Source organism: Rana temporaria, chromosome 10 (assembly GCF_905171775.1).
Source record: "Rana temporaria chromosome 10, aRanTem1.1, whole genome shotgun sequence".
NCBI lineage: Eukaryota > Metazoa > Chordata > Amphibia > Anura > Ranidae > Rana > Rana temporaria.
Window position 1 is genome coordinate 147,675,156 of NC_053498.1, and position 25,029 is coordinate 147,700,184.

Here is a 25,029-nt window from a genome sequence, read left to right on the forward strand (position 1 = left end):
TCTCCCGTTGTGTCTACAGAAGAGAACGTGAAGGTGAATCCCCCAATAGGGGTCCAGAGTTTCCGCTCCTCCATTACATTGAAGTGTCTCCAAAGCCAAAACGTTTCTCTCCCGTTGTGTCTACAGAAGACAATGGGCCAGATTCTCGTAGATCCGGCGTATCTCTGCGGCGGCGTAACGTATGTCATTTACGTTACCCCGCCGCAAGTTTTACAGGCAAGTGCTTTATTCACAAAGCACCTGCCTGTAAAGTTGCGGCAGCGTAGCGTAAATCACCCGGCGCAAGCCCGCTTAATTCAAATTAGGCGGGTAGGGGGGCGTATAGCATTTAAATTAAGCGCGTTCCTGCGCCGAACGTAATGCGCATGCGCCGTCCGAAAAATATCCCAGGTTGCATTGCTCCAAATGACGTCGCAAGGACGTCGTTGGTTTCGACGTGAACGTAAATGGCGTCCAGCCCCATTCACGGTTGACTTACGCAAACGACATAAATTTTTAAATTTCGACGCGGGAACGACGGCCATACTTAACATTGATTGCGCCTCATATAGCAGGGGCAACTTTACGCCGGGACAAGCCTAACGTAAACGTCGTAACTTTACTGCGTCGGCCGCGCGTACGTTCGGGAATTCGCGTATCTCGCTCATTTGCATAATCGACAGGGAAAACGACGGAGGCGACACCTAGCGGACAAAAAAAAAATGCATTTTAGATCCGACGGCGTAAGAGCCTTACGCCTGTCGGATCTAATGGATATCTATGCGTAACTGATTCTAAGAATCAGGCGCATAGATACGACGGCCCAGATTAGGACTTACGACAGCGTACATGGCGTTGCGCCATCGTAAGCCCTTTCAGAATCTGGGCCAATGTGACCGCCAATAGGACACAAAAAACTCTGCTAACCGTTTCCTTCTCCATCCCCCAAAAAAATGGGGCTTTCTGTATACTTTGTAATTGGTCATTATGGTCCAGGGGTCTCCAAACTTTCTAAACAAAGGCCCAGTTTACGGTCCTTCAGACTTTAGGGGGGGCCGGACTAGCGCCCAGTGGTAGTAAATAATACCTTTGGTGACAGTGGGAGGACTAGTGCCCCATCGTTGGTGTTCATGGAAAGAATTGATGGTGTCAGTTGGAGGAATAGTGCCCCATTGATGTCAGCAACAAGAATTATGCCCCATTTAAATTGGATGGAATAATGCCCCAAGGGCCGCATTAAGGCAAGCAAAGGGCCACATCTGGCCTCAGGGCCGCAGTTTGAAGACCCCTGTTATGGACAAATCCAGTCCGGGGGTGACCGTGCATTTTATGGGTTTTCATGACCTCCTACTAATAGATTAGAGCAGGGGGTCTCAAACTGGGGGCCCTCCAGCTGTTGCAAAACTACAAGTCCCATCATTGCCTCTGCTTGTGGGAGTCATGCTTGTAACTGTCAGCCTTGCAATGCCTAATGGGACTTGTAGTTTCGCAACAGCTGGAGGGCCGCCAGTTTGAGACCCCTGGTAGATACTGGAGAGGACCAGCATTAGGACAAGCCTGGACAACCACTTAAGAGGACATCAAAGCCCCACCTGCACTGGAAGTCATCCAGCTGAACCATGGCAGCCCTTCTGTACCAGGCCCAGGCCCCATCAGTTCAAAAGGAAGGCCCAGGCACCTTCCAAGGGTGGAGGGCCGGCTGTATTGCTTTACTGCTGATACCAATCCTCGTTTGGCTCCCCCTTCAGTGTTTCTGGCTTCTCCTCTTCTCCGTCCCTCTGGGATAGATACAGTATCTGCACCCCCACCCCCACTCTGATCACCCCCACTCCTGTGCTGTCTAGCCCCCCCCCCCCCCCCGCAGCGCTGCTGGCTTCCCTCATCTCCTCTTCTCTCCTTAAAGGCTTGTTCACATGTGCTTTGCTCTCTGAAGATCAGTCTGCATTTGGGTTGCTCTTCAGAGGGCATTTGACAGGCTGTGACCCCTGCAGTGCTTCTCACCTTCGCTCTCCCTCTGGCTGCACTGCAGGGTGATAGGTACAGTATCTGCATCCCCATCCCCACTCTGATCACCCCTACCCCTGTGCTGTCTGGGCCCCCCTGTATGACCCCCCAACCCTAAAGCACTGCTGGCTTCCCTCCTCTCCATGTGCTGAAGATCAGTCAGCATTTGGGTTGCCCTTCAGAGGGCATTTGACAGGCAATGACCTCTGCAGTGCTTCTTCTCTTCTCCCTCCCTCCGACTGCGCTGCAGGGTGATAGGTACAGTATCTGCGTCCCCATCCCCACTCTGATCACCCCCACTCCTGTGCTGTCTGGGCCCCCCTGTATGACCCCCCCAACCCTGAAGCACTGCTGGCTTCCCTCCTCTCCATGTGCTGAAGATCAGTCAGCATTTGGGTTGCTCTTCAGAGGGCATTTGACAGGCCATGATCATTTTAGGGTAGGGTCAGGTAGACTGTACAGGTCCCCATGGTTTCTAACAGCAGCCCCGAGCTGGACCACCCACCTGCTGCTTTGAAAGGACATTGAACCCCAGGAGCGACACCTGCGTTGGCTGTTTTACCAGGACAAGGCGTCTCAATAGTTGTGGCTCCTAACACCTTGACATTAGAAGTCCTCACACACAAATGCCCCATGCTGTGAGAACATTTGCATTGCATCAAAGAACTAGGAATGTGCACCTGTCCTAGTTTCCATACCCTTCTATCAAACGGACAACTTGGCTATTGAATTATTATCGAATTACCCGACACTGATACATTTGGTCAGGGTACCTAGGTGAAAGGGTTGTGCAAAAATAGCGCACACCACCTAATGCAGAGGGGACCGTTGCCCAAATCGCCCTGCTTGGCGCTGCCATTTTCCAGTATAACAGAAGATTACATTTGATTGGTTGATCCGAGTAATAGCTCTTCCAGAATTTTGCACCAATGGCAGCGCAGTGAAAAAGATGTGTCTGTGTATTTCCTGGATAATGGAAATAGTGCCCCGCCATTATTAGTCAGCAAATAACCAATACCACCAATCAGCGGGCTCATTGTAAATGCCTTGGATGTGGATTCGGATGCTCCACCTTGTTTGTGTTTCCAGCTGGTTTATTTTTACCAGTAGATATATAGAAGGGGCTGTAAATTGTCTAGCTCGGGTTAGACTGTGTTTGTTTTAGCAAACTGAGGCTGAAAGGCGAGTGTTTGTGTTTATTTGATGGCTACCGGTCATCCCAGAAGTGTGAAGATCCTTGGAATGTTGGGAGTTATTGTGGAATTAGGTCACCTGCTTGTTGTGGATCCGGCACGGCTGGCCGAACAGTTTAGTGTCTTCAACAGCCTTTCTCAACCATTTACCCCAAAGGAACCCTTAAAATCTTTTTAGGGTCTCAAGAAAATCTCTACTAAGAGGGTGGTGGTCATTGGGAAAATGCCCCATATATTGATGGTGGTCATTGGGAAAATGCCCCATATATTGGTGGTGGTCATTGGGAAAATGCCCCATATATTGATGGTGGTCATTGGGAAAATGCCCCATATATTGATGGTGGTCATTGGGAAAATGCCCCATACATTGGTGGTGGTCATTGGGAAAATGCCCCATACATTGATGGTGTGCATTGGGAAAATGCCCCATACATTGGTGGTGGTCATTGGGAAAATGCCCCATACATTGATGGTGGTCATTGGGAAAATGCCCCATACATTGGTGGTGGTCATTGGGAAAATGCCCCATATATTGATGGTGGTCATTGGGAAAATACCCCATACATTGGTGGTGTTCATTGGGAAAATGCCCCATACATTGATGGTGTGCATTGGGAAAATTCCCCATACATTGGTGGTGTGCATTGGGAAAATTCCCCATACATTGGTGGTGGTCATTGGGAAAATGTCTCCCATGCATTTGTGGCATATTCAGTTGTCAGTGGGGATCCAGTGGAGTGCATCCAGTGCGGTGTTAGTATTGCATGTAGTGGGGTGTTAGTATTGTATCCAGTGGGGTGTTAGTATTGTATCCAGTGGGGTGTTAGTATTGTATCCAGTGGGGTGTTAGTATTGCATCCAGTGGGGTGTTAGTATTGCATCCAGTGGGGTGTTAGTATTGCATCCAGTGGGGTGTTAGTATTGCATGCAGTGGGGTGTTAGTATTGCATCCAGTGGGGTGTTAGTATTGTATCCAGTGGGGTGTTAGTATTGTATCCAGTGGGGTGTTAGTATTGCATGCAGTGGGGTGTTAGTATTGCATGCAGTGGGGTGTTAGTATTGCATCCAGTGGGGTGTTAGTATTGCATCCAGTGGGGTGTTAGTATTGTATCCAGTGGGGTGTTAGTATTGTATCCAGTGGGGTGTTAGTATTGTATCCAGTGGGGTGTTAGTATTGTATCCAGTGGGGTGTTAGTATTGTATCCAGTGGGGTGTTAGTATTACATTCAGTGGGGTGTTTATTTTTGCATGCAGTGGGGTGTTATATTGCATCCAGTGGGGTGTTAGTATTGTATCCAGTGGGGTGTTAGTATTGTATCCAGTGGGGTGTTAGTATTACATTCAGTGGGGTGTTAGTATTGCATGCAGTGGGGTGTTAGTATTGTATCCAGTGGGGTGTTAGTATTGTATCCAGTGGGGTGTTAGTATTGCATGCAGTGGGGTGTTAGTATTGCATCCAGTGGGGTGTTAGTATTGTATCCTGTGGGGTGTTAGTATTGCATGTAGTGGGGTGTTAGTATTGTATCCAGTGGGGTGTTAGTATTGTATCCAGTGGGGTTTTAGTATTGTATCCAGTGGGGTGTTAGTATTGCATACAGTGGGGTGTTAGTATTGCATATAGTGAGGTGTTAGTATTGTATCCAGTGGGGTGTTAGTATTGCATCCAGTGGGGTGTTAGTATTGCATGCAGTGGGGTGTTAGTATTGCATGCAGTGGGGTGTTAGTATTGCATGCAGTGGGGTGTTAGTATTGCATGCAGTGGGGTGTTAGTATTGCATGCAGTGGGGTGTTAGTATTGCATGCAGTGGGGTGTTAGTATTGCATTCTGTGGGGTGTTAGTATTGCATCCGGTAGGGTGTTAGTATTGCATGTAGTGGGGTGTTAGTATTGCATGCAGTGGGGTGTTAGTATTACATCCAGTGGGGTGTTAGTATTGCATCCAGTGGGGTGTTAGTATTGCATGCAGTGGGGTGTTAGTATTGCATTCTGTGGGGTGTTAGTATTGCATCCGGTAGGGTGTTAGTATTGCATGTAGTGGGGTGTTAGTATTGCATTCTGTAGGGTGTTAGTATTGCATGTAGTATTGCATGTAGTGGGGTGTTAGTACTGCATGCAGTGGGGTGTTAGTATTGCATGCAGTGGGGTGTTAGTATTGCATGTAGTGGGGTGTTAGTATTGCATTCTGTAGGGTGTTAGTATTGCATCCGGTAGGGTGTTAGTATTGCATGTAGTGGGGTGTTAGTATTGCATTCTGTAGGGTGTTAGTATTGCATACAGTGGGGTGTTAGTATTGCATCCAGTGAGGTGTTAGTATTGCATGCAGTGGGGTGTTAGTATTGCATCCAGTGAGGTGTTAGTATTGCATGCAGTGAGGTGTTAGTATTGCATCCAGTGAGGTGTTAGTATTGCATGCAGTGGGGTGTTAGTATTGCATCCAGTGGGGTGTTAGTATTGCATCCAGTGAGGTGTTAGTATTGCATGCAGTGAGGTGTTAGTATTGCATGCAGTGGGGTGTTAGTATTGTATCCAGTGGGGTGTTAGTATTGTATCCGGTAGGGTGTTAGTATTGCATACAGTGGGGTGTTAGTATTGCATCCAGTGAGGTGTTAGTATTGCATGCAGTGGGGTGTTAGTATTGCATCCAGTGGGGTGTTAGTATTACATCCAGTGGGGTGTTAGTATTGCATCCAGTGGGGTGTTAGTATTGCATGCAGTGGGGTGTTAGTATTGCATTCTGTGGGGTGTTAGTATTGCATCCGGTAGGGTGTTAGTATTGCATGTAGTGGGGTGTTAGTATTGCATTCTGTAGGGTGTTAGTATTGCATGTAGTATTGCATGTAGTGGGGTGTTAGTACTGCATGCAGTGGGGTGTTAGTATTGCATGCAGTGGGGTGTTAGTATTGCATGTAGTGGGGTGTTAGTATTGCATTCTGTAGGGTGTTAGTATTGCATCCGGTAGGGTGTTAGTATTGCATGTAGTGGGGTGTTAGTATTGCATTCTGTAGGGTGTTAGTATTGCATACAGTGGGGTGTTAGTATTGCATCCAGTGAGGTGTTAGTATTGCATGCAGTGGGGTGTTAGTATTGCATCCAGTGAGGTGTTAGTATTGCATGCAGTGAGGTGTTAGTATTGCATCCAGTGAGGTGTTAGTATTGCATGCAGTGGGGTGTTAGTATTGCATCCAGTGGGGTGTTAGTATTGCATCCAGTGAGGTGTTAGTATTGCATGCAGTGAGGTGTTAGTATTGCATGCAGTGGGGTGTTAGTATTGTATCCAGTGGGGTGTTAGTATTGTATCCGGTAGGGTGTTAGTATTGCATACAGTGGGGTGTTAGTATTGCATCCAGTGAGGTGTTAGTATTGCATGCAGTGGGGTGTTAGTATTGCATGCAGTGGGGTGTTAGTATTGCATGCAGTGGGGTGTTAGTATTGCATGCAGTGGGGTGTTAGTATTGCATGCAGTGGGGTGTTAGTATTGCATGCAGTGGGGTGTTAGTATTGCATCCAGTGGGGTGTTAGTATTGCATGCAGTGGGGTGTTAGTATTGCATGCAGTGGGGTGTTAGTATTGCATCCAGTGGGGTGTTAGTATTGCATGCAGTGGGGTGTTAGTATTGCATGCAGTGGGGTGTTAGTATTGCATGTAGTGAGGTGTTAGTATTGCATGCAGTGGGGTGTTAGTATTGCATGCAGTGGGGTGTTAGTATTGCATGCAGTGGGGTGTTAGTATTGCATGCAGTGGGGTGTTAGTATTGCATGTAGTGGGGTGTTAGTATTGCATGCAGTGGGGTGTTAGCATTACATCCAGTGGGGTGTTAGTATTGCATGCAGTGGGGTGTTAGTATTGCATTCTGTGGGGTGTTAGTATTGCATCCGGTAGGGTGTTAGTATTGCATGTAGTGGGGTGTTAGTATTGCATTCTGTAGGGTGTTAGTATTGCATGTAGTATTGCATCCTGTGGGGTGTTAGTATTGCATCCTGTGGGGTGTTAGTATTGCATCCAGTGGGGTGTTAGTATTGCATGTAGTTGGGTGTTAGTATTGCATTCTGTAGGGTGTTAGTATTGCATACAGTGGGGTGTTAGTATTGCATACAGTGGGGTGTTAGTATTGCATGTAGTGGGGTGTTAGTATTGCATGTAGTGGGGTGTTAGTATTGCATAAGTCGGGATTTGGTTGCTATAAGTAACACAGACTTTTCCCCGTTCTGTTGCGATTATCGGCGTCGCCCGGCGCCCAGGAAGGGGTTAATCAGAACGCCAGTCACACTCATTAGCAGACAGTGAAAGGTTTCTTCCTATGAATGCGGAATACATTGCAGAACAGCAGCTGCAGCGCTCCGCTCCCCACCCCGTCCATGCAAATCCACCCCGCCGCCTCTTCTTAAAGAGACAGAGTCAAATCAGAGAGAGCGAAATAAAGGAGACGGCAGGAATGCGATCGCCATGACATCACTAATACCCGAGTCAGCTATGCAATCTGCTTTATTGACTATTGACTTTCTGCGGGGTGTTGACACAAGACGTTGGTGTGTGCGTATCCGCCGCTCAGCCTGGGCGAGAAGGATGTGATAGGAATTGTTGGGGAGACGATGCGGGCAGAATCCTCGGAGGGCCGGCGGGGCCGCATACTGCAGGCTGTCCATGACACATAATGCAATTCCTGCCATTCCTGGGACGGCGGAGGTGAGTGCGTTCCCTACACTCCTATGTGGTACCCACAACCCACACACCATGGACCTGTATGTCCTATCAATGGACCCCCAGATCAGTGGTGTATGGGTCCTCTTATCGCTTTTATGATTTTCATATTCCATTAATAGAAGTTTATGGCTCTGCTGCATGAACTGTCACTTCTTTGATGGCAGGGGAGTCTCATTCCTCCTGCTGCATATGTATGATGAAGACTATTGGTCATGGGCGGAGCTGAGAACTCAAGCACAGAGCTCTCAGTTCCAAATAGGTATGAGAATATGAGGTATGAGATTATGAGGTATGAGAATATGAGGTATGAGAATATGAGGTATGACATTATGAGGTATGAGATTATGAGGTATGAGAATATGAGGTATGAGAATATGAGGTATGAGAATATGAGAATATGAGGTATGAGGTATGAGAATATGAGGTATGAGAATGTGTCTGGTGAGGGGGGTTCCCTGATAGTTCAGTTTTAGGTGGAATTGCACTTTAAGATTGGAACCCAGAGCTAAAAAAGTGGCCATGATATCTTCCAGTTTTGGGTGGAATTGTGCTTTACGATTGGAGTCCTGATCTAAAAAGTATCTCCGAATGAAAGGACTTACAAATAAGCGAGAAATCACATTGTACCAAGTCAAAAGACTTAAAAATATAAAAAAAGAAACAATAATGTAATATTTTATAAGTGGTTATTATTTTTATTATATTTATATTCATATTTATTCTTTTGCCTTATTATTTTATTTATTTATTTATTATTATATTTTATTATTATTTGTTACATTTTCATTCATATTTGTTCTTATGTTCGATTTTATTATTATTTTTATTACAGGATATTTTTTATTATATTTTTATTCATATTTATTTTTTTGTTTATTTCATTCATATTATTATTATTATTATTATATTTTTCATTTTTTAAATATATATTTTCATTCATATTTATTGTTTTGTTTTATTTTATTATATTTTTCATTATTATTTTTTATAATTTTATTCATATTTATTTTTATTACTTCTTCTTCTTCTTCTTCTTCTTCTTCTTCTTCTTCTTCTTCTTCTTCTTCTTCTTCTTCTTCTTCTTCTTCTTCTTCTTTCTTCTTTCTTCTTTCTTCTTTCTTCTTTCTTCTTTCTTCTTTCTTCTTCCTTCTTCCTTCTTCCTTCTTCCTTCTTTCTTCTTCCTTCTTCTTCTTTTACTTCTTCTTCTTCCTTCTTTCTTCTTTCTTCTTCTTTCTTCTTCTTCTTCTTCTTCTTCTTCTTTCTTCTTTCTTCTTTCTTCTTTCTTCTTCCTTCTTCCTTCTTTCTTCTTCCTTCTTCTTCTTTTACTTCTTCTTCTTCCTTCTTTCTTCTTTCTTCTTCGTTCTTCTTCTTCTTCTTCTTCCTTCTTCTTCTTCTTCTTCTTCCCTCTTCTTCTTCTTCTTCTTCCCTCTTCTTCTTCTTCTTCTTCTTCCTTCTTCCTTCTTCCTTCTTCTTCTTCCTTCTTTCTTCTTCCTTCTTCTTCTTTTACTTCTTCTCCTTCTTCTTCTTTTACTTCTTCTCCTTCTTCTTCTTCTTCTTCTTCCTTCCTTCTTCCTTCTTTCTTCTTTCTTCTTTCTTCTTTCTTCTTCCTTCTTCTTTCTTCTTTCTTCTTTCTTCTTTCTTCTTTCTTCTTCTTCTTCTTCTTCCTTCTTCCTCTTCTTCCTTCTTCCTTCTTTCTTCTTCTTTCTTCATCATCTTCTCCTTCCTTCTTCTTTCTTCTTCCTTCTTCACCATCTTCTTCTTCTTTCTTCATCATCTTCATCTACTTCTTTCTTCATCATCTTCTTCTTCCTTCTTCACCATCTTCTTCTTCTTTCTTCATCATCTTCATCTACTTCTTTCTTCATCATCTTCTTCTTCTTTCTTCATCATCTTCTTCTACTTCTTTCTTCATCTTCTTCTTCTTCCTTCTTCTTCTTCTTTCTTCTTCCTTCTTCATCATCTTCTTCTTCTTCTTCCTTCTTCTTCTTCTTTCTTCTTCCTTCTTCATCATCTTCTTCTTCTTCTTCTTTCTTCTTCCTTCTTCATCATCTTCTTCTTCTTCTTTCCTCTTTCTTCTTTCTTCGTCATCTTCTTTCTTCTACATATTCTTCTTAATCTTCTTCTTCTTTCTTCATCATCTTCGTCTTCTTCTTTCTTCTACATATTCTTCTTCATCTTCTTCTTCTCCTTCTTTTTATTTCCCTTTTATTCCTTTTCTTCGTCTTCTTCTGTTTTTAATTATTATTTATAATATTTTGATTCATATTTATTCTTTTGTATTATCATTTTATTCATATTTGTACTTGTTATTTTTATTAATAATAATAGCACCAACACTTTGTGCAGCACTTACAATATAAATACATTTCAATACAGAAGAATTAGGGGGGTGGGGTGCTCATGGAGCTTTCAATCTAAAAATGAGTTATTTATTATTATAAGTATTTATTGTAAGTAATATTGCTACATAGTTTCCAAGCCCCCCCCCCCCCCACACACACACTCATATTGTCCCAAAGGCAGCCCCCATGTCCTGTTTGATTTCCCACACTGCGCAACACAAGTTGACGTTAAAAGCGACGCACAGAATGCACCATCATCAGTCCATATCAGAAGAAAGCGTTCCATCACAATTAAGGGCGATTCTTGAATTGCTCTGGAATGGAACCCCAACACACCTAGCTGGTATATCACGGCACATGTGCTTTTAAGCACCTTACATTGCACAGGTGTGCGACATCTTTGCGTTGTGGTGACGTTACGTTGAGGCGTTGTAGGTACTTTGTCAATCTTGTTGAAATGACGCACATAAACCTGCATGTTGTAACGCACAGCGACATTCGAGGATGACATTTACATCCACATATGCAAATCCTCCCAGTGTGCCTCGGTCCTCCCATGTCAGTAAGCAGGAAATTTCTCCTCTGCTCACCAAGCGCTCGCTCTGTTGTTGGGGACACGCTTCTAAAGGACGTCGCTTTAAGTTTGCACAATAGCCCAGGCCGGCCATTGTCCGAGGAGCGGGAGGCAATTACACAAATCCGGAGATTCCAGGAAGGACCCGGAGTGTTTAGAATAGAAGGAGCCGGGATTAGGCAGCTCCAGGGACCTGTAAGTGGAGAGATTGGAAGTCGCGTCTTTTTGTCAGTAGAAGGTTTATTATCCCGTCTCAACCGGTGTCTAAAAACACAGATTTGGTTGTGGTGAGGAACTCGAAATCCTTCCAAGTCATTGGGATCAATGACGGCCCACCTTCCACTTTAATATGGATTTCTTCATTTACATTTTTATCAAAACGATCCATAATCCGAATAAATTCAGCCATGGGATGGAAATTCTGTTTTGTTACAAATGCAAAATAAAATGGAGGCTCTGAACTCCAACTTGGCTTTCTTCATATAGCTCTTGTTACTTTGACCTCAGTCCCACAAAGTGAGAGACACCCAACTTCAGAAGCAAGGTAGAGCACCGAACGATCAGCTCAAAAGTCCATAAAACTTTATTCATAAGACTATCCATAACCCCCCGACCTTAACACCAACCCCTAACACCAATGATCTCCCCAGCAAATCCTCACCAACCTTGTCTAGTGCTGGAAGTCTTGGGCCACCTTGGCCCTGATTGGTGCTGAAAGCTCCCTGATCTATGAAAATGCTGGATCGGCACAAAGTACTGGACTAATGACCTTAACACTAACCCCAACTCTAATGACCTTTGCAGATCTTCACCAGCCTTGCCTGGTGCTGGAAGTATTGGCCCCCAACTCTAATAACCCCCCCACGCAGATCCTCACTAACCTTGCCTGGTCCTGAAAGTATTGGGCCCTCTTGGGCCCCAACTCTAATAAACCCCCCCCCCATCGCGCAGATCCTTACTAACCTTGCCTGGTCCTGGAAGTATTGGGCCCTCTTGACCCCCAACTCTAATAACCCCCCCCCCACGCAGATCCTCACTAACCTTGCTTGGTCCTGAAAGTATTGGGCCCTCTTGGCCCGAACGCTAATACTCCCATCCCCCCCCGTGCAGATCCTCACTAACCTTGCCTGGTCCTGAAAGTATTGGGCCCTCTTGGCCCTGAACGCTAATACTCCCCCCCCCCCCCCCCCCGTGCAGATCCTCACTAACCTTGCCTGGTCCTCGAAGTATTGGGCCCTCTTGGCCCCGAACGCTAATACTCCGCCCCGTGCAGATCCTCACTAACCTTGCCTGATGCAGGAAGTATTGGGCCGCCTTGGCCCAGATTGGTGGTGAAAGCTCCCCGATCAATGAAAATACTGGATTGGCACAACGTACTGGACTCCTGACTTTAACACTAGTCCCCCCAACACTAATGCCCCACAGATCCTTTCCCCCACCCAGAGACCCACACTAACCTTGCATGGTGCTGGAAGTATTGGGACCTCTTGGTGCCTATCACTAATGACTGCCCCACAGAATCCTTCACCCCAGAGATCCTCACTAACCATGCCTGGTGCTGGAAGTATTGGGACCTCTTGGTACCTATCACTAATGACCACCTCACAGAATCCTCCACCCCAGAGATCCTCACTAACCATGCCTGGTGCTGGAAGTATTGGGACCTCTTGGTGCCTATCACTAATGACCACCCAACAGAATCCTCCCCCCCCCCCCCCCACACTAACCATGCCTGGTGCTGGAAGCATTGGGCTGCCTTGGCCCATAGTGGTGCTAAAAAGATGATGTATGAAAGTGCCGGATCGGCACAAATTACTGTATGAAGATGATAGGTGATGCCTTTGGATGATAACCCGGTGTGTTTGCTCTCCTTGTTTTTAGGCTCCTGGCAGAAGAAGGAAAAACATGACCGAATTTCTCGGGGATGCAACTATCCCCGTTCAAGAACCCATCCAGAATCTCAGCGGCTCCCTGCCCAACAACGGCAACGACACGTGGAAGAACCGAGCCGCCAGCCGCTTCAGCGGGTTCTTTGGAGCTGGTACTGGACCATTTGGGAAGGTAAAGAGAAAATGAATGAAACTTTGTATCAGTATCTCTCAAATGTGCACACACTCAGCTTATCTTGTCACTTGGTTGACGCTTTCCAAGAATAAGTAAAGGGGGAGGGCATGGAATGTAGAAACACATGATGATGCAATGCACTCTAAGGGAGGTTTATTTAACATTTTTGCATAGCAGTTGACTTAGTCAAAGTGCATGTAAATTCGTTCTGTGCAAATGGATGTTATTAGGCCATTTCCTGTGCTGAGTGACTGTTTTTCATTGATTTAATATGGAAAATGCCACCTTCGACCACTAGTTGGCACTACGTATCATAGTCATTTGCGCCATCTAGTGTGCATTTGTGTCAGCCTCTTAGTTTTCTTTAGTCTCCTGGAAGCCTGTGGGAACAGGGGGAGCTCTGTTCTTGAGGGGGAGCTCTGTACTGGGGGATGGGAGAAGGATGAGCTGTGTATCCATGCAGTGGGGACACCCTGGGCACGATTGGCCTTGTCCTGGCACTGATGTCCATCCTGGGTTATCAGTCTTTGTTGGGAATCCATGGTGCTGTACAACTCTCCTATGTACTCATTACCTGCCTTGATGTGCACGGCGGCGGTCCGAATATTCCCCGATTAGTGTCACATCCTCATATCATACACCTGAGTACACAATATGTGATCCCCATTTCCAGGAGTTCACAGGGAAGGCCGTGTTTGCCCCTCTTTGGCTTTGTTAGGTTAATGTGGAATGTCCATTGTCCTCCGCTGGTTTTTCACCTCCTTAATGTGGCGGCAGGTAATGTCGTGTCGCCCCCATTGCTATGCTAAGGAGGTCTTTAGCAAATCCAGGAGAACAAGGGCCGCCCAATAGAGGAGAACAAGGACCGCCAATAGGGGGACGGGTCAATGGGCCGATTAGAGGCAGACGGCAAATTAATTGAAGTGGTTGTTCAAACACGTTGTGACAAGGCAAAGTTTCGTGCGAAACCAGTCAGGGGTCATCTGGGCGAGCGAGCGCGCCTAATGAGGAGCTGTCATTTAAAGCAAACATCGGCATGATTGACTTCGCTTGTTTGGCGATATTCTGCCTGTCCAAAAAATTCAAATACGCAAAACGCGGGTTTCAAGGTCGAAGGGGCTTCTTCACACTGTGTGTGCGCGGAGATACGTTCCTTTTTCTGCCCATGTATGGTGGGAACAGAGTGTGTGTGGGGGGGGGGGGGTGCAGAACATTGCAGCTCAACGGACATTATGGGAATAAGCCCCACTGGTGGGACTACAAATCCCAGCACCCCCTTCTAGGCTTCGCTGGGTTCACATGCCTGGATGCCGGGAATTATGGCCCAGAATCACAAAGCACTTACGCCGACGTACAACACATTACGCCGACGTAAGTGCAAATGTGCGCCGCCGTATGTGTGCGGCAGACACACAAACCAACATGCGCCTAAAAACAGGCTACACCCCGCCGACGTAGCTTGCACACGCCGGCGTAGGATGGGCGCACATATGGGCTGCGCGCATTGGTGCTGCTCCCATTGATTAGCCATTCAAACATGCAAATGAGGTAAATACGCCGATTTACGAACGTGCGTGTGCCCGGCGCATGATGCGCGTAAGTTGTACGTCCGGCGTAAAGTTATTCCCCATAAATGAGGTGCAACCCGGCAACAGACATGCACCAGGGAACACAAGCTGGCGTATTGTGCGTTGGACGTGTGTCTGGCTGGGCGTAAGTTATGTTTACGGCGTACGCGATGATCCGGCGTAGCTTAGGCAGTTGTGCCGGCGTGGTTGTGAGCAGGCGCAGGGGGGTGCTGTGCATGAGTTCACGTCACGACGCATGCGCAGTTCGTGATACGTACCTGTCTGGCGCTCAGCCCATCATTTGCATGGGGTAACGCCCCCTTCCACCTACGCCGGCGTGCGCCTTCGAAACCCACGCCACGCTGGCGAAGCGTTGGGAGCACTGGCTTGCTGAATGCAATGCTTGCCTCTCCGCGCTACGTTGGCGTGCCGTACGGTGTGTGCTCTACGGCGGCATAATGTGCGCCTTGCTCTCTGTGAATCTGGGCCTATGTGCACAAAATTGCACGCTTTTCCGACACGCAAAGAAGCACAGACTTCACAATCTTCATTAGGTAACAATTGTGTGTCCCTGTACACCGGCGACCCCCCCTCCCCCCCAGACAACGACATTTATCAGCCAATTCTCACTTATGACGAAGCCTTTGATCTGTAAGTGTGTGTTATTTTATGCAATGAAGATTTCACACCTCAGAATGACGTGCGCTCACTTTGGCGTCCCTAATGCGTTTTGTTTTTTACCATCACAAAGGACCAATGCCTTCCGATGAATAAGGAATCTCCTTCAATCATTTATTCTTTTTGGATGCAGGAAGCACAGTTTAGATTTGTTTTTGTTTTTTGCGTCACCTTCGAGTTTTTATTGATGTCATTTTCACGTGTTAACATGCTTGATGTACCATATTTCCTTTTGTTGTAATCTAATCTTTTGGCCGTCTGCGTTTCGCCACCATCGTCCGCAGTCCTCATCAAGAAACCGCAGAGATAAAATCTCCTCCACATTGTTTTATCGGAATCTGATTTTTCTTTGTATGGGGAGGATAATGAACGTTCGTTCGGCCATTGTGCGGAGCAGGAAGCCGAGTCTGCGCTTTGTTCTGCTGTTGTATTATATGGAGGATTTATCTTTATAACAATAAAGCCTAGAGATGCCCCTATTTAACCCCTTGCCACCCGTGTGTCATACATGGGCAGGCGTCTTTTTTATTTTTTATTTATTGAGATTTTAGTAGTACAGTAAAACCTTGGATTGCGAGGATAATTCGTTCCAGAAACATGCTTGTAATCCAAAGCACTTGTATATCAAAGCATTTTTTTTTTTTTTCCGGAGTATAAAAGAGAAGAGAGGCGCCTCTAAGTGTAGCAATAAGTTGCTAAATGTTGTCCCTTCAATAAATGTAACCATATTGCTACACTTAGAGGCGCCTCTCTTCTTTTTTATACTCAGTTGTGACATGACGCTGCTCTTATATCAAGACATCGCTTGTATATCAAGGCAAAATGTATTAAAACATTTTGCTTGTCTTGCAAAACGCTCTCAAACCAAGTTACTCTCAAACCAAGGTTTTACTGTATAACAAGAGATGCATTTACATAACATGTTAGAAGGCTGGCCATTGGCTAGTTTGTATTTGTAGGAGGAGTCTGGGGCTTTTAATCCCCCCCTCCTTCTCCCTGCAATTGTCGGCTAGCATTTCCCACCCGTACCCCTGATACTTTATAGATTTTCATATCCAGGTTATACCCTCTTTTAAAGGGGTTGTAAAGCTTCTTTTTTTTTTTAAATAACAAACATGTCATACTTACCTCTACTGTGCAGTTCGTTTTGCACAGAGTGGCTCCGATCCTCCTCTTCTGGGGTCCCACAGCGGCTGTCTCGGCTCCTCCCCGCAAGAGCTAACCCCCTTCATGGGAAGCGCTCTCCCAAGGGGGTTAGCTTGCAGGCGCGCTCCCGTGATACAGCAGGCGGCCATAGCTGCCGACTGTATCACTCTGCCCCGCCCCCCGGCACACCGCGTCATTGATTAGATTGACAGCAGCGGGAGCCAATGGCCCCGATCCTCGTCTTCTGGTGTCCCACGACGGCTGTCTCGGCTCCTCCCCACAAGAGCTAACCCCCTTCATGGGAAGCGCTCTCCCAAGGGGGTTAGCCTGCGGGCGCGCTCCCGTGATACAGCCGGCGGCCATAGCCGCTGACTGTATCACTCTGCGCCGCCCCCTGGCGTGCCGCGTCATTGATTAGATTGACAGCAGTGGGAGCCAATGGCTGTGCTGCTATCAATCTCCAATGAAGAGCCGAGAACAGGCAAGAAGACTGGGGCCAGTAGCCAGCGCATTCACGGCACAGGACTTTTGAGGGCTCAGGTAAGTAAAACGGGGGGGGGGGGCTGGGGGCTGTCTCCTCTCTCAGGTATGGGCCGCTCCAATGTTAGTGCTGTTTGCTGAATCTGTTCCGTACATCACTTCCACCCTTACTCTGTTTCCCCTAGGAAATCTCGCGCATGCGCCGTAGCGGCGTAAACCAAGCCTCGATCTGTGTGACGTCTTATTCAGTCACATGGGCGAGTATCAGGAAGAAGAGAATCGGTGCAGCATCACCAGACTTCTCCTCTGTGCCGTTCAGAGGGGAAGCTCGTTCACAGTAATTTCCCAACATGCAGGGAATACAGAAACGGCACACCTTAGGTGCCGTTAATGAAAGATCATACTGCGCCATCGCGCATGACGTCACCTACAAGTAAAAGACGTTTTTTATTAAAAATACAGCAGTAAGTACACTTTCACAGGCAGCGATTATCTACTACCTGAACAGATTAAGTTGTCTCTGAGGGTTTACAACCACTTTCAGCTGGTGTCTTGGCTTTCCAGGCCTTTTTGCACCTCCCTTCCTTCATGGGTTCAATACTTTTTCCCTGTGTCATTCCATTTTATTACACAGAACTTTGTTTCTGAACGTATTTGTTTTGGTGTCTTTGTATGTATGGATTGCACGGGTTGTTGCCAACAATTTCATGTCAATAGCACCTTTGGAAAAAAAATTACTGAGAAAAATGGTGACGTGTTCAGTACTTATTTTACGCGCTGTATATCCATATTGTGGTCGACAAGTGGCTAAACAAATAAAGCCCAAATTCTTCCTCGCATCCATCGTACGAAACGCATCGCCCACCCCGGAAAATCTCAGAGGACTCCCGATGGAAGACTTTGATGGGCTTTAGGCTTCAGCCGCGTCCTTTGTCCTCAGTAGGATATTAGGCTGGCTCCCCCCCACCATTAGGTCCATGTCGGCCCATCAATAATCTGGAGGGGTCAGTATGGCTTCCATTGTCTTCGGCCCATTCAGCAGCCCGACCCTCGCCCACTAGTACCAGCTGTTCTTTTCAACCCGCCTGTCCCCTGAGCCCCTGCCAAGTACCCGAGCACGAGCCACAGTAACGGGGGAACAAAGAGGAGAATCTCCCTCGGTCGGGGCTCCCCCGCTAATCTCATTAGCATTTCTGACTTTCATTTGCATACATTAGCGGCGGTCTGAGTAGGAAAAGAGCGATTCCGCGGCTGGGGGTCTCTATATAAGTCAACTTATCCCTGTGTTCTACGCAGACCCCTCGTCGCCTTCTACACGGCTCCGTCCTCCTGGATGAGGTCTGATTTTCTCAGGATTTGTATTCCTCGTGCTTTCTTCTCCTTCCCCTCCTTCTCCTCCTCCTTCTTCTCCTTCTCCTCATCTCCTCCTTCTCCATCCTTCTTCTCCTCCTCCTTCTTCTTCTTCTCCTTCTTCTCCTTCTTTTTTTCCCTTCTTCTCCTCCTTCTTTTCCTTCTTCTCCTTTTCCTTCTCCTCCTTCTTTTCCTTCTTCTCCTTTTCCTTCTCCTCCTTCTTTTCCTTCTTCTCCTCCTTATCCTCCTTCTCCTCCTTTTTCTCCTTCACTTCCTTCTTCTCCTTCTCCTTCTTTTCCTCCTTCTTCTCCTTCTCATCCACCTTTTCCTCCTTCTCTTCCTTCTCCTCGTTTTCCATCCTTCTCCTCCTTCTCCATCCTTCTCCTCCTTCTCCTCCTTCTTCTCCTTCTCCTCTTCTTTCTCCTCCTTCTCCTCCTCCTCCTCCTCCTCATTCTTCTCCTCCTTCTCCTTCTCCTTCTTCTCCTTTTCCTCCTCTTTCTCCTTATTCTTCTCCTTCTTCTCTTCCTTCTCCTCCTCCTCCTTCTTCTCCTTCTCCTCTTCTTTCTTCTCCTTATCCTCCTCCTTCTCCTTCTCCTCATTCTTCTCCTTCTCCTCCTCCTTCTCCTTCTCCTCATTCTTCTCCTTCTCCTCCTCCTTCTCCTCCTCCTCCTCCTTCTCATTCTCCTTCTTCTCCTCATTCTCCTCCTCCTTCTTCTCCTTTTCCTCCTCTTTCTCCTCCTTCTCCTTCTCCTTCTCCTCCTTCTTCTCCTTCTCCTCCTCCTTCTTCTCCTTTTCCTCTTCTTTCTCCTCCTTCTTCTCCTTCTCCTTCTCCTCATTCTTCTCCTTCTCCTCCTTATCTTCCTTCTCCTCTTCTTTCTCCACCTTCTTGTCCTTCTCCTCATTCTTCTCCTTCTCCTCCTCCTTCTCCTCCTTCTCGTCCTTCTCTTATCCTTCTCCATCTTCTTCTTCTTCTTCTCCTTCTTCTTCTTCTTCTTCTTCTTCTTCTTCTTCTTCTTCTTCTTCTTCTCCTTCTCCATCTTCTCCTTCTCATTCTCCTCCTCCCTCTCCTTCTCCTTCTTCTGATTCTCCTTCTTTGTGTTCTGAATTTTTGGCTCTTCTTGCAGGAAATCGATAAAATGGAGCAACTGGAAAGCAAGCTGCATTCATACAGCATGTTCGGCCTCCCGAAGCTGCCCCAGCAGATGTGCTTCGATCAGGACTCCTGGGAGGAGGATGAGGACGACACCAGCCTGAGCCTGGAGGAGAGCTGGCAGCAGATCATCGAAGTCCCGGAGGTAACAAAAAGAGGAAATAAATGTGTGAAAATTATAAATAATAACAACATTGTATAATGGATCTGCTACGCAATCTATGCAATTCACCCGCTACAAAAATAACTGAGTGGGCAAGTCTGGACTTTATGGGGTCTCCAAACTTTCTAAACAAAGGGCCAGTTTACTGTCCTTCAAACTTTCTGGGGGCCGAATTGTGGCCATTGGCATCAATGAGAGTAAACAATGCTTCATCCTTGATATCAGTGGGAGGAATAGTGTCCCATCATTGGTGTCAGTGGGAGGAATAGTGTCCCATCATTGGTGTCAGTGGGAGGAATAGTGTCCTATCATTGGTGTCAGTGGGAGGAATAGTGCCCCATCATTGGTATTAATGGAAGGAATAGTGTCCCATCGTTGGTGTCAGTGGGAGGAATAGTGTCCCATCATTGGTGTCAGTGGGAGGAATAGTGTCCTATCATTGGTGTCAGTGGGAGTAATAGTGCCCCATCATTGGTATTAATGGGAGGAATAGTGTCCCATCGTTGGTGTCAGTGGGAGGAATATTGCCCTATTTTTGGTGTAAAAAAAAAACATTTCTGTTGTTCTGTCTTCCATTAGACTTTAAGCAGACGTCAGTGCCACCAGCAGGAGGCGATCTGGGAGCTGATCCACACCGAAGCCACCTACATCAAGAAGCTGAAGGTCATAACAGATGTGAGTTTCCACACATTGGGAGTTGGGTTATCACATGGGCAATGTGGGGACCATTCCGGGGGGGGCTGTGATCTCTGTACCCCGGGACCCCCCCAGGCCAGGGGCGGCCTCATTGTAATATACAGATAACAATGTAGAAGATTCTTCTGCTCTCCTGATTCTTGTGTTGATGATGAGTTCTGTATTGATCATTATTTATAATATATTGTTTCCTCTCTCTGTAGCTCTTCCTGTGCTGTCTGCTGAATCTCCAGGAATCAGGACTTCTGTGCGAGGTACAAAAATGTTCATATATAATATATACTCAGCACAGGGATGGTGGGAGCCCCTCATAATGGGCACAGCGGGTGTACAGACCCGGGAACTCAGCACAGGGATGGTGGGAACCCCTCATAATGGGCACAGCGGGTGTACAGACCCAGGAACTCAGCACAGGGATGGTGGGAACCCCTCATAATGGGCACATCGGGTGTACAGACCCGGGAACTTAGCACAGGGATGGTGGGAACCCCTCATAATGGGCACAGCGGGTGTACAGACCCGGGAACTCAGCACAGGGATGGTGAGAACTCCTCATAATGGGGCACAGTGGGTGTACAGACCCGGGAACTCAGCACAGGGATGGTGGGAACCCCTCATAATGGGGCACAGCGGGTGTACAGACCCGGGAACTCAGCACAGGGATGGTGGGAACCCCTCATAATGGGCACAGCGGGTGTACAGACCCGGGAACTCAGCACAGGGATGGTGGGAACCCCTCATAATGGGCACAGCGGGTGTACAGACCCGGGAACTCAGCACAGGGATGGTGGGAACCCCTCATAATGGGCACAGCAGGTATACAGGCCTGGGAACTCAGCACAGGGATGGTGGGAACCCCTCATAATGGACACAGCAGGTATACAGGCCTGGGAACTCAGCACAGGGATGGTGGGAACCCCTCATAATGGGCACAGTGGGTGTACAGACCCGGGAACTCAGCACAAGGATGGTGGGAACCCCTCATAATGGGCACAGCGGGTGTACAGACCCGGGAACTCAGCACAGGGATGGTGGGAACCCCTCATAATGGGCCCAGCGGGTGTACAGACCCGGGAACTCAGCACAGGGATGGTGGGAACCCCTCATAATGGGCACAGCGGGTGTACAGACCTGGGAACTCAGCACAGGGATGGTGGGAACCCCTCATAATGGGCACAGCGGGTGTACAGACCCCCAAAAATGAGTAGTCCCTCAGAGTCAGACAGGACTGTCATGCGGTTGGGTTTTCAGTGAGATGTATAAACACCATAAATGATGTACATAGAGGAGCAGAAACTCAACCAATGGGGTTGCGGAGCCCTGTTCTGTCCTCATCAGGAAGGGGAACTCCCCCCCGGAATGATTTAATTTATTGCCATTAATATGGATTTCTGGGATCTGGTGACAGGTGGAGCCGGAGAAGCTGTTCAGCAACGTGCAGGAAATCATCCAGCTTCATCGATCGCTCTGGGCCAACATCATGATGCCGGTGCTGGAAAAGACGAGGAAGACCCGGAGCCTGCAGAACCCCGTGGACTTCCAGAAGGGATTTAAAATGGTATGTACTAAGAAAGGACGATATCCATCCGAGCGACGCGCTGCATCTGATTGGTTAGTTACATGCAGTATAGTGTGAAAAAAAAATCATTACATTTTTCAAAAAGAAATAACTGATGTGTAAATACAAAAAACATATATATATATATATTTGTGTATATTCACATACTGCATCTGATTGGTTAGTGCTGCATGCTGCAGTGGTTGAAGTGCAATATAGTGTGCATAAAAAATCATTACATTTTTCAAACATAAATGCAACTGTTGTGTGTTAAAATAAATAAAAAAATAAAAGTAAATTAATAAATGAAAAAAAATTATATAGATTTATTTATATATATATATATATATATATATATATATATATATATATATATATATATATATATATATAATTTATTTACATTTTATTCATTTATTAATTTATTTCAATTGTTTTACTCATTTATATATAAATATATATATATATATATATATATATATATATATATATATATATATATATATTTATTTATATAAATTACAATTTTTTTCATTCATTTATCTATTTTTACACACAACAGTTTTATTTATGTTTGAAAAATGTTATGATTTTTTATGCACACTATATATATTTACACGAGTGGTCTTCAAAATGTTTCTCCACTTTTATATAAATATAAATAGAAAGTGGGTAAACATTTTGAAGAACATGAAGCTGATTGGCCGCCAGATTCTGAGTGCTCCCCCCAATGGCAGCAGCCTGTATAACGTAATGAAATACATTGTACTCTTTATTGTTTTGGCAGTTTGAATCTCTCTTCAAGCCGTATATCCGATATTGCATGGAGGAAGAGGGCTGCATGGAGTATATGAGGAACCTGCACCGGGACAATGACTTGTTTCGGGCTTATGTAACGGTAAGTCGCCTGAAGCTCGAAAAAGTTCTGAAACTTTTTTTTGTAGCTCGATCGGGGTAAATTGTTGTGTTTTTCGTTTTTTTTTTGTTCCATGGAAACGCTTCATTTGAGTGTTTTAGCGCGTTTCGTCGCATGTTCTTTAGCGTTTTTCTGCTCAAATGCAATAATTAAATAAAAAAAAAATAATAATAATAAAAATTAGTTCTTTATCATTTTTCTGCTCAAATGCAATAATTAAATAAAAATAAATAAATAATAAAAATAACAATTAGTTCTTTATTATTTTTCTGCTCAAATGCAATTATTAAATATAAATAAATAATAATAATAATAATTACGGTAGTTCTTCAGCCTTTTTCTGCTCAAATGCAATAGATAAATAAAAAATAATAAATAAATAATAATAAATGCACTAAAAAAAATATAAAATACATAAATAAATAATAATATTAATAAAAATGTGTTCTTTATCCCTTTTCTGCTCAAATGCAATAATTAAATAAAAATAAATAAATAATAACAATAATAATTAGTTCTTCAGCCTTTTTTTTCTCAAATGCAATAGATAAATAAAAATGAATAAATAAATGATAATAAATGCACTAAAAAATATATAAAATACATAAATAAATAATAAAAATCATAAATAATAAAATAACCCCTAACCCTAACCTTAGTTTTAACCCCTAAACCTAACCCTAATATTAAAGTAGAACTATAGGCAAACTTTTTTTTTCCGCCATTTTTTTTCCCCCTGCCAATTTTTTTTTTCCCGCCATTTGTGTCCCATTGAAAAGATTTCCCTTCACTTCCTGTCCCATGGCTAAACAGGAAGTGAGAAGAAATCCTTGCAAATTAAGGGAATTCTTTGGGGACCCCCAAGTCACCAGGACTAGTGTCTCCATTGGAAGGTTTCCCCTTTTCTGGGGACAACCCAAAATTAGTTTTTTGTGTATTTTTACTTTCACTTTCAATGATAACGGTAAACAGGACAAATAAAGAGGATAAATGTCCCTAAAGGGGGCACAGGGAGGGTCTAATCTCTCTGTCTAAAACGAAAAAATTAAATTTTGTCTTTAGTTATTTTTTAATATTAACCCATAATCCTAACCCTAATATTAACCCCTAAGCTAATAAAATAAAGATAAGTAAATAATAATAAACACATAAAAAAATAACCCCTAACCATAGCCTTTGACCCCTTACAGAAAAGGTAAAAAAATTACAATTAATATTAAATAAAAAAATAAGTAAATAATAATAAAAAAAATGAACCCCTAACCATAGCCTTTGACAACTTACAAAAAAAGTTAAAAAAAATAACATTAACAATAATATTAAATTAAAAAATAAGTAAATAATAATAAATAAATGAACCCATAACCAAAACCTTTGACACCTTACAAAAAAAGTAAAAAAATTTAATGAATATTAATATTAAATTAAAAAATAAGTAAATAATAATAGATAAATAAAAATTAACCCCTAACCATAGCCTTTGACAACTTACAAAAAAAGTAAAAAAACTAAATGAATAATAATATTAAATAAACAAATAAGTTAATAATAATAAATAAATAAAAATTAACCCTAACCATAGCCTTTGACCCCTTACAAAAAAAGTAAAACAATTAAATAAATATTAATATTAAATTAAAAAAATAAGTAAATAATAATAAATAAATAAAAATTAACCCCTAACCATAGCCTTTGACCCCTTACAAAAAAAGTAAAAAAATTTAATGAATAATATTAAATTAAAAAATAAGTAAATAATAATGAATAAATACAAATTAACCCCTAACCATAGCCTTTGACCCCTTACTAAAAAAGTAAAACAATTAAATAAATATTAATATTAAATTAAAAAAATAAGTAAATAATAATAAATAAATACAAATTAACCCCTAACCATAGCCTTTGACCCCTTACTAAAAAAGTAAAACAATTAAATAAATATTAATATTAAATTAAAAAAATAAGTAAATAATAATAAATAAATAAAAATTAACCCCTAACCATAGCCTTTGACCCCTTACAAAAAAAGTAAAAAAATTTAATGAATAATATTAAATTAAAAAATAAGTAAATAATAATGAATAAATACAAATTAACCCCTAACCATAGCCTTTGACCCCTTACTAAAAAAGTAAAAAAATTAAATGAATAATAATATTAAATTAAAAAATAAGTAAATAATAATCAATAAATAAAAATTAACCCCTAACCATAGCCTTTGACAACTTACAAAAAAAAGTAAAAAAATTAAATGAATAATAATATTAAATTAAAAAATAAGTAAATAATAATCAATAAATAAAAATTAACCCCTAACCATAGCCTTTGACTCCTTACAAAAAAAGTAAAAAAATTAAATGAATAATAATATTAAGTAAATAATAAATAAAAGCAGATGAAAAAGCTGAAAAACATAGCAACAAATGATGAAATAAATTATAATTTTCTTTATTGGCCAAAAAAAAAA

General features: G+C 43.8%; 1 protein-coding gene across 4 annotated transcripts in view; it reads left to right on the plus strand.

Moving 5' to 3' along the window:
- PLEKHG5 (pleckstrin homology and RhoGEF domain containing G5) overlaps positions 1–25,029 on the plus strand; it is a 207,937-nt gene that overhangs the window by 164,273 nt on the left and 18,635 nt on the right. For 3 of the 4 annotated variants that reach the window (XM_040326507.1, XM_040326508.1, XM_040326509.1), the window contains 6 exons: positions 12,675–12,854; positions 19,204–19,374; positions 19,972–20,067; positions 20,292–20,342; positions 21,497–21,646; positions 22,434–22,544. In XM_040326507.1, coding sequence (XP_040182441.1) covers positions 12,675–12,854; positions 19,204–19,374; positions 19,972–20,067; positions 20,292–20,342; positions 21,497–21,646; positions 22,434–22,544 — 759 coding nt within the window. Of the gene's footprint in view, positions 1–7,245; positions 7,860–12,674; positions 12,855–19,203; positions 19,375–19,971; positions 20,068–20,291; positions 20,343–21,496; positions 21,647–22,433; positions 22,545–25,029 lie in introns of those variants that run through there. The other variant, XM_040326510.1, reaches the window with a different exon arrangement.